The sequence below is a fragment of the Tripterygium wilfordii genome, chromosome 9 (assembly GCF_013401445.1).
Source record: "Tripterygium wilfordii isolate XIE 37 chromosome 9, ASM1340144v1, whole genome shotgun sequence".
Taxonomy (NCBI): domain Eukaryota; kingdom Viridiplantae; phylum Streptophyta; class Magnoliopsida; order Celastrales; family Celastraceae; genus Tripterygium; species Tripterygium wilfordii.
In genome coordinates, this window is record NC_052240.1 from 6,215,679 (window position 1) to 6,226,127 (window position 10,449).

Sequence of the window (10,449 nt, forward strand, 5' to 3'; positions counted from 1 at the left end):
ATTAAAGTGTGACATTTTTCGTCCTTCACCTAACAAAATAGTAGGAGCAACTTCTTCCAGCTCTTGTTAACATATTCTCTAAAATACAATAAAATGTGTCATTTTATGGTTTTAAATAATTACAATCCAACATCACTCCAAATCAGCCTGTCTAAACTGTGTTCTATAAACTAAAATATTCATTTTTCCAATCACTTTTAATATTTTTTCTGTTTAATTTTACTGATTATATTATACATGAATAAATATATTTTTGTCAAAATTATTTTTAAGAAAATTATAATATAAAATAAAGATAGAAAATATTAAAATATATATTTATCACAAGATATATAGATATTTTTTTCAATTGAGTCCAAATGTTTACACAAACGATTATATTTTCAACACCCAAGAGATCTTCAATTTTGTTTCCTCCTCTCTCAACTGTTATTCATTATTTTTGATTTACGCAATGAATTCTTTTTTCAAGTTATACAAAAAAATTATTATGATTCATTCTCAAACTCGTCCTTTGAGGATGATTTTGAAGATTTCTTATTTTTAGAACATGAAAGAAAACAATTCGAGCGTAAAGAATGATCAACGTCATGTATCGATTCTCATCAACAACGTTCAATCATTGACCGTAATCCACTATAGTGATGATTATATGTTTCAAAGAAGATTTTGCATGAATCGAGCTCTATTTCTCCCCATTCAAGCCGCAATAGAAATATATAAACCATATTTTCAACTAAAAAGAAATTCAGTAGGTAGGCTGGGGTGGTTTCTTTTCAATAGATAACTGCAATGCTAAGGATATTTACTTCTGGAGTTACTACAGATTTCATGGACAAGTATGTAAGAATTGTAGAAAACACTGCTATGGATAGTTTGAAATATTTTGTGAAACTATTTAATTCTGTCTATGGTGATGAGTATTTGAGCTCACCCAACAGCTAGCAAGGATGAAATGATTATGAATAATGAGCAAAATATATAAATTAGGGCTCTATGGCATTTCCTGATAGGATGAAGTGGTTTTGGAGTGTCAGAGAAAAGGGGTAAGCTAATTTATAAATTTTACAAAATGTACAACTGAGGTCATTATATGGAGGGGGATTTTGTTTACTACATTAACCTTCTAGGGATCTTTGTGTCTTCATTCATAAGCTATTTATTGGAACTATATATAGGTGTTCTTGTTACATTCTTCTTCTCTTGACATTCTTTCTTTAAAATTCGGTAAGCCGGCCATGTGATATTTTAGTGAAAATAAATAAAGGATCATACCAAGTATCTGAACATAAGATCATATGCGGAGTCTTGAACTATGAGGAAAAAATGTGGGTTGTATTTTTAGGTGCATTGTCACTTCTTCTGTAGGTTGTATTTAGGAAAAAATGAGAGAGACCAACACAATTGCAACCTTTGCATAACAATTAATATTATTGAAATCATAGTACAACTTGGTGTATATATCACCAAATTACCATATAATGTCTCTGATGACATCACAACAAAACCTTTGTTTTATGAAAAGTGATGGACGATAAAGATTATCGCAAGAACCCAAAAATCGCTTGAGCTTTATTCATTGCATGTCTTCAAATTCCTTCTCAGTTAATCCTGCACCGATCGAGGCAAGCAATAAAAAACACAAATTAATTAGCCAAAAGTTCCAAATAAGGAAGAATGAAAAAGAAGAAATGAACTTACTTGGTACAGTCAGTGTTTTTGGAGATGGGAATGCTTGTGTCAACGCCGCATTTTTGAGGAAGAGAAGAGGCTGCATCTTGGTTTATATTTGGGAATTTGGCGGCAGCTTGTTTGAGGCAGTTGCAGGCCGTTTGCCTATCTGCAGTTGTTGGAGTGATTGCCTTCAAATTCTTGAGACCTTCACAACAAGCTGGTGTACGTGAGATTGCTGCCTGAAATGAGGTATTGCATGCAAGCACCCAAAGATGACTCTACTTGCCCACAACTCGGCACTGCCTCTCCTGGTTTGGCCACGAAATGAACCATGGCTACCACAACTAAGATAACTACAGCTCCCTTCATTTTTGTTTTCCTATTAAGGCTTTTAAGCTATTTGTGGGAATATATCTAGCTTCCTTAGCTTCTGCTTGTGATGTGATTGTTGGATCGGAGAGGCTTTCTATGTTTATATAGTGTTTTTTGGCTTCTTCTATATGCCTTAATGCGTCACTTCGTTTGTCCCGAACATCAAAGAAGATAAGGTGGTGGATGAAAGTACTTCAATCAGCAATTATGTCAAGCATTCGTCGTTCTTGCACTGCCAAAACTAACCTTATCATTTGCAATTCAAAAATTATTGTTGGGTCACTATTAGTTTTTCTGTTAGTTCAATTCAGATGCATAAGACCCATCACAATCAGTTTCTTTCAGTTCAGATGCTTGTGTCTTTTGAGACTTGGATAGGCTTCAATGACTTGCGTTTTTTTTGTAGTGTTTTTAGTTATTAACAACTTCTGATGTGGTGAGTATTGGAAGTTAAAAGAGTGTTTTGACTCTTTCTGTTCTTGAATATGCAACTTCGTTTGTCTTAATGATGAAATAGGTTAAAATTTATTTTATTTTTATAATAAGGATTATATGATGTTGAGGGACTGGTAAGGAATCTCACAACTGATATCCAACCTTGGTTTATTAGAGGCCGACAAATTTGATTGGTCATAATTTTGCCACCACTAACAAAACAAAAGGCATTTTCACAAGTCCTGTGAATTTGATATGTATTGAAAAGGATTGAAACTTGAACAATTTCTAAATAAAATGTTTGGATTCGGATACTAATACTCATAACGAGGGGTAATGTAACATTTGGTCACTAAAAGAGTTGACCAAATCCAATTCCATCATCGAATTTTTAAACATTCAAACTTGAAAATGCAAAGTTGAAATTTGTTTCAATATGCACATTAGGATAAAGTTTTGACTTTTTGAGCAATTAAACTGTCAATGTGACATAAAAAGTCAATAACAATTGATTTTCTTGTTGGTGTGGACCATCATATAGTGACATGAAAATTAATAAAGTTTTTTTAAAAAAAATTTGACAGATGAGAGATAATCCATCATATATCCATCATTGATTACCATGCAAATTAGTGATGGAAATTTCAGTGCTAACTAATTAGTTATTTAAAAAATTATATATTTTGTGATTTAGCGATGGAATATTTTTCGTCACTAATTTATTTTTTAATAATTTTTTTTATATTTAATATAACTATCAATAACTTAATTTAATTAAGATAATTGTATTATAAATACCTACAAAAATATTTGCAATAAAATTAAATTTTATAAATTGTGTTCAAAGTGTTTATCAAATTAATACCATACAAATTAAACAACTCCACAATCTAATTTTCATAAGAAGAATGCTTAGCATCCTTCCGGTCATCATCGACATTATCAGCGAAGGGTTGCACCCCCAACCGAGCAAAGAGATACTGTGTAACAGCCCGCCCCTCCAAGTCTAGTAACACTTTGTCCGCTTTGGACCCAACTGACCTTTACGCCTTTGTCTTCCCAGGAGGTCACCCATCCCAATATTGCTCTCGTTGAAACACGTTTAACTACGAAGTTTTTATGGGATTTGGTGCCACCACTGCAAAGAAAACCGGTTGTTACTAGTTTGAGAGTTTGACCTATTATATTTTACACTTCCCCTCAAGCATTGTTTGATGTGGGATAGTGGACATGCCTCCTGTGCCACATGCTATGCCCCCTCAGCAGCTGTACACATGTGCCGACACACAAAGCCCACATCCTACATCGTCTGCTCTTGTTATTGCAACTGTTACTGGAAGGTAGTGATTGTATCCTACTGATGCTGCACAAGCCGTTCTAATTTTGCAAACTAATCCCATAACTCGAAGTTCTTCCATGCCATGTGCTCCTCTATCTCTTGCTGAAAATATTGAGAATGCGATCCAGATCGTCCGCTAGAGGAAGATGAATGGCGCAGACGACGTGTCTCTGATCCAAGAATTACATGTTCATCGCTTATTTAGCAATAGATTTCTTTTCGAAGCAAGTCCGTTGCAAATACTATCAAAGATTTTGGCGGGAAGTTGTTGCAAAATTTTCGTCACAAACTATTATAAATTTTTTGGCTCTATTGCGAAGGAAATTTAACAAATTTTTTCTCAATTGAATAAATTCTACTACAAAAGACCTATTTTCTTGTTGTGTAGAACGGCTCTAGAAAACGCTTCACACCTTTATGATGAAGGAGAGGAAGAGACAGCATGGAGAAGAGGGAGGTTGAGAGAGCAAGAGAGAGAAAGTGAGTCTTGAGAGAAAATGATACTTCCTTTTTTTATTTTTAATGCCACACTTTTTTTTAAAATTTTTTAATGTCACATAAACATTCTAACTGCCTAAAAAGACGAAAATTTATTCGAATGTGCATATTGAAACAATTTTCAATTGAGTTCTCAAGTTAAAACGTATGCAAATCCAATGACCGAGTTGGAGCTTGTCAACTCTTTTTGTAACCAAGAGTTACATTACCCCTCATAACGTACGCGAGACATACATTTCAACTGATTTTATGGAAAAATATGCCTAAGGCATGCACAATTGTCAAAGAATCAAGTAAAATATTTTTAAAAGCTTGGACCATATATAGTTATAGATTCATGTATAGTGGTGTACTTATCAAAACATTTCTATGCTTAGCAAGTTTATTTTTTATTTGATTTTAATGACTAACTGTTTACACTAAAATTGACCTCCACATGACAGTTGACACATGTCAAAATGGGCCCCACAGTTTGCAAAGGATAGCCAATCGCCTAGTGACACATGGTAGAGGCAGGATCATTTTTACACAAACAGTTCTTCGTTTTGTCGGTTTTTGATTGGGTGTTGTTTGGAAATCTAGGAGGTAATTCCAAGAAATCAGGATTGTTCGAGATTCAGTGTCCAAAAGCCTACAATCAGGGAATTTTGGTCTTAAAGGATTATTCTTTTCAAAAGTGGTTTGTAGAGCAATGACTGAGGTTTCAACCATATTATCTCAAAGAAAGTCCATGAGAAACAGGAATCTATTAGCTGAATGTTCCTGATTTCTCTCAAACTTGTTTCTAGCTGAAACATGACGCCATGAAGCCCAAGTCACATTTGTCCTACACATCAAAGAACACATTTTTACACGATATTTTGTGTAGAAGCAGCAACAGAATGGCTGCTTTTAGACATGTTTCCACATATTCAAGCATGAAGCCTGAAGACCCACAAGATGGAGGCTACCACGAAGGTTGTCAAAATCGCGATCTTACATAAGATCGGTGGAAGGCATGCAAAATCGAATCGTAAAATCGTAAGACTTTATAAAATTTAAAAAATAAACATAAAATAATATAATTACTTATTTCTAAATAAATAATTAACATGATATAATATACTATAGTTTATAGATAATAAAAATTCAAAAATGTGATTATTATTTATTTATAGACATGTTAATATTTCATAAAATTTAAATTTTTTAATACCTCCAGAAAACTATGAAAAGCAAGCACAATAATTGTGCATGATTATATCATGTTGATAGATTAGAACCAATTTTTCAACAAAAACTAGGATTAGAAACATAAGTACATGATTAGTAGACCACAACCCATAAGCACATGACTCTATAAGTTCATTAAGGTTAAGATCGATAAAATCGGTAAGATCGTAAAATGGGTAAGATCGGGTAAGATTGTAAGGTAAGATCGATAGATCTTATCAATTTTGGGATTTTACATTGATTTGAATCGTCCACATCCTCATTGAGGAAGATGCATGACCATAGAGAGATTATCATGATCCCTATTTTCAGGAGAGAGTTGCAGTTGAAGACCATTAACTAAGCCATTCAAGCAAGCAATCTCAAAGCAGTTTTGCCACGATCCTTGTGACAAAATTCGTGGAGTAAGTACCAAAGAAGAAGGAGAAGAGACATTACTTGACACTATAAAAGAAGAAAGAAGAAAAGTTTACAGACATCCCGCATCAAACACAGACCCAGCATCTTCAATCATTTATTGTTTTCTTGGCATGAGTCCGACCACTCATCTTTTTTTACTTAGCATGGCTCCGGCCAACTAGTTTTAGATTTGTCTTTTCTTTTCTAAAATTTCTGTGGCTGTCTTTCTTTTAGGTTGTAAAGCACGCCTACATCCCAAGATGTATCATTTTCAATGAAATTCTTGATGCATTCCAACAATGTGTTGTTTTTCATTTCTGTTCAATAGAAGTCATTTCATTCCGGTGATAGTTTTCTGTTTCTTGTTTTTTTCTAAATTGACAGTACATGAATTTTACCTCAAAGCAACAGTCTTGTGTTCTCTAACTGCACGTAGTCCATTTGGTACAGAGGTCAGACTCGGTGTAAAAATCCTATCAAATCCTTTGGGCTAACAGCAAGTCCTGGCACACCTACAAATTCATCATCTACAGCCACAATACTCATGTTCTCAACAACTAAAATTGTGAGATCTCCTGTCCAGAGCAGAAGATAACCAACACTAACTCATCCAAAACACACGGTCACATTAATCTCATCGTTCAACTTGAGTCCCCGTCCCATAACAAAAATAGTCTCGTCTTTAAGTTTGTATAATTAAGTACTATTGGGGGTAAGTTCGGTCTAACACAATTAGTTCCAAGTATTTGGAAGTGGACCACATAGATTCTTCATAATTCCGAAGTTATCCATTGATTATGTCATGACGCTCTCGTTTGACATTCTTTCTTTAAATTTCTGTAAGCCATGTGATATTTTAATAAAGGATCATACCAAGTATCTGAACATATGATCATATGTGGAGTTTTGAACTATGAGAAAAAAATGTTATTGAAAAAATGAGAAAGACCGCGAGAGATCTACACAATTGCAACCTTTGCATAACAACATAATTGAAATTATAGTGCAACTTGGTGTATATATCACCCACTTGGTCTACATAATATCTCTGATAACATCACAACAAAGGCTTTCTTTTATGAAAGTGACGATAAATATTATCGCAAGAACCCAAAATTCCCTTGCGCTTTATTCATTGCATGTCCTCAAATTCCTTCTCAGTTAACCCTGCACCATGGCAAGCAATAAAAAACACGAGTTAATTAACAATGTTCATCACAAAAAGTAGTCCAAAAGTTCCAAATAAGGAAGAATGAAAAAGAAGAAAAGAACTTACTTGGTACAATCGGTGGTTTTGGAGATGGGAACGCTTGTGTCAACACCGCATTTTTGAGGAAGAGAAGAGGCTGCATCTTGGTTTATATTTGGGAATTTAGCGGCAGCTTGTTTGAGGCAGTTGCAGGCCGTTTGTCTATCCGCAGTTGTTGGAGTGATTGCCTTCAAATTCTTGACACCTTCACAACATGCTGGTGTGAGATTGCTGCCTGAAATGAGGTATTGCATGCAAGCACCCAAAGATGACTCCACTTGCCCACAACTCGGCACTGCCTCTCCTGGCTTGGCCATGGAATAAACCATGGCTACCACAACTAAGATAACTGCAGCTCCCTTCATTTTTGTTTTCCTGTTAAGGCTTTAACCTAGTTGTGGGAATATATCTATCTTCCTTAGCTTCTGCTTGTGATGTGATTTTTAGAGAGGCTTCTATGTTTATATAGTCTTTTCTGTTACTAACAACCTTTGAAGTTATGTGTCATGGAAGTTAGAGTGTTGTGGCTTCTTCTATATGCCTTAACGCGTCACCTTGTTTGTCTTGAACATCAAAGAAGACAAGGTGGTAGATGATGAAAGTACTCCAGTCAGCAATTATTTCAAGCATTCGTCGTTGTTGCACAGGCGAAAACTAACCTTATCGTTTGTGATATTGATTTAATTACAAGCACATAAATCGCATAAGTAATAAAATGATGAGTAAATTATCGTTCCCACGAGGATGTATTGACAATAGAAATCAATGTCAAACAAGCAACAATTATGTAAATTGGATGAAAATGATGAGTGGTTGATTTTATTTTTAACTAAACTAAAACAAAGAACAAAAGACAAATCAAACACAAAAGTAATCAAAGATGGAAAGTACTAGGGTACTTAATTTCACATCACCTATCCAATTCAACTCTCTTAGTCCCTTAATCCCTAATTCTGTTAGTATTTATATCCCACATCGGTTGTTGAGGGGCTTGGTGTCTAGCTTATAAGCTTGCCCAAGTCTTCAAACCTTTGTCCAGCCTTTTCCTAATGGAGGGGCTGGGAACTGTCACGGCCCAAAGAGCTGAGATGGTGGGGAGGCTGGGCTTGGGTTTGTGCCATCGTGGGATTTTCTACATGGTATCGGAGCAGGTGTGCGCTCGTCCTCGATAAGAAGTTCACTCGTTGGGCCTTGGGCTTTGATACTCAGTCCATGAGTGCGGGGGAGTGTTAGGATTTATATCCCACAACGGTTGTTAAGGGGCTTGGTGTCTAGCTTATAAGCTTGCCCAAGTCTTCAAACCTTTGTCCAGCCTTTTCCTAATGGAGGGGCTGGGAACTGCCACGGCCCAAACGGCTGAGATGGTGGGGAGTCTAGGCTTGGGTTTGTGCCATCGTGGGATTTTTTACAATTTCCAATGCTCCATGTCTGGTCACATCGGAAGTATCTTTATCTCTAATCTCTATTATGTCTAACAATAGGATTCAAAAGACAAAGACCCATTAAGTTTTGTGGATTAACTATTTAGTGATTGTATAGGTCATGCCCCTATATTTCTATGGTTCATACACTGTATGTCATCTATGGCTTGAGGACAACCTTAGAAATCTCCTTCCAATTTCAATCTAGGCAACAAATCATCTAGATGATGATCAAGCATCCAAAAGCATTAAGCACACCCATAGACAATCAATAAGAGAGAGAAATCAAGAAATAAGGAAACCAAGTTTATTGAATCTGTTGGACAAAGATTTTATTCTAGGGTATAAAGAACACTGTCTATTCCATCTGCAACAGATCCAAGTTGTACTGTGATCTCAGTGATTGCTTCGTGCAATTTATCTGGGTCATGAGTACTTGCTTGTCTGCCCCATGACATATATCGAACACCTTGTATGGCATACCTTGAAACCATAAGTTGCCTTTTGTAGTCTTGAACTTTGTCGGTTGCTTTTTTAAGTCTCCTTTTGGTTTCCATCAAAGCTTCTTGTAGAGATTCGATGGTTTTCTGAGGATCGTCCTCGTATACGTCTTCCCTTATAGGGGAGAGGTTGATTCTGGGATCACCTCCACCTTCTTCTTCTTTAGAAGTAGAACCTTCATCAGTTCTAGACTTTTTTACAGGTGGAGAGTTAGGAGTATCCATCCTTGAAGTTTTCTTGAGAAAGATATTGGTTTATGATGATTCTTACTTTTGAATATTTATACGAATGGAATATGAAGAGATTGTTGGACCAAGACTTAGTGTCTAGTCAACATTGTGTTTTTGATGATTGTGTATGATTGTACACTAAAATGTGTGTGAGCATACTTGAATGGTTATTTGGTTAATTGTTTAATATCTTAATTGTGCATATACAAATGAAGGCTTATGCATATCTCTATGTGAATTTGGTATCTATATATTTTTTGAGATAGTGCTGGAAATTAAGTTTTGAAAATAAATATACATGGACTAAGTCAGGGTATTAATCTTCTAATGATCATAATTTATCTTACTTAGGTCCAAATTACTTGAAACTTGAACCACATGCACATGAAGGTTTAATATATGTTCTAGGACTATAATCATGAGAAATTAAGTGCATCACATATATATTTGGTCATATGCTTAAATTCCGCCAAAACTAGGTTTTACCTAATTTTGTGCATATGTGTTCTTTGTGAACGTAGTGAACCAAATGAACTCCGATTTAAATGAAATTTCGTGTGCATCTTAGTTTCATCACTATGAACATATTTGATTTAGTAAAGTTCAAGAGAAAAGGTCATTTACACTGAGTTTGCAAAATGACTTTGAATTTACATTTAGAATTTATCGGTTTCACTATTAGTGATCAAATTGCTTGGTTGAGTGACCAAACGATTTCCGATTGTTATGAAATTTTACATGGACATTATAATACATATAAAATGATTTATCATGCAGTAATATGAATTTTCTGGGTTGTTTTTCTAATGTAATTAACCTATGCGCTCCATATGAAGCTCTTTGAGCTTACATACAATTGAGGAGTTCTACCTCCTATTTCCTTGTAGGTTAATCATCATTGTGGTCTCATATGACTCAGAGTTCAGTATGCTCAGGTGAATTGAAGTCCGGTTTTCAAGTATGAGCTTGGATCTCTAGAAAACCAAGAAAAACCTATGTTCATCAACCTTCCACTAAGGCATTTTGATTGATGATTGGAACTAGCCTTAGGGCTGTATAAGATTGGAGGGACATGTTTGGTCATGTGAAGGATCTCTTATCTTCATCAAACAAGATCTT

At 35.2% G+C, this 10,449-nt stretch overlaps 1 protein-coding gene and 1 pseudogene across 1 annotated transcript; both read right to left on the reverse strand.

The window, feature by feature from the left end:
- Positions 1-1,601: 1,601 nt before the first annotated feature.
- Positions 1,602-2,043, reverse strand: LOC120005967 (annotated as a pseudogene).
- Positions 2,044-7,061: 5,018 nt separating this feature from the next.
- Positions 7,062-7,543, reverse strand: LOC120005968 (non-specific lipid-transfer protein A-like). Its single transcript, XM_038855846.1, has 2 exons — positions 7,213-7,543; positions 7,062-7,096 (listed from the first exon to the last, which is right to left on the reverse strand). The coding sequence occupies exons 1-2, from the start codon at positions 7,541-7,543 to the stop codon at positions 7,062-7,064; spliced, it is 366 nt and encodes a 121-aa protein (XP_038711774.1).
- Between the last annotated feature and the right edge of the window lie 2,906 nt (positions 7,544-10,449).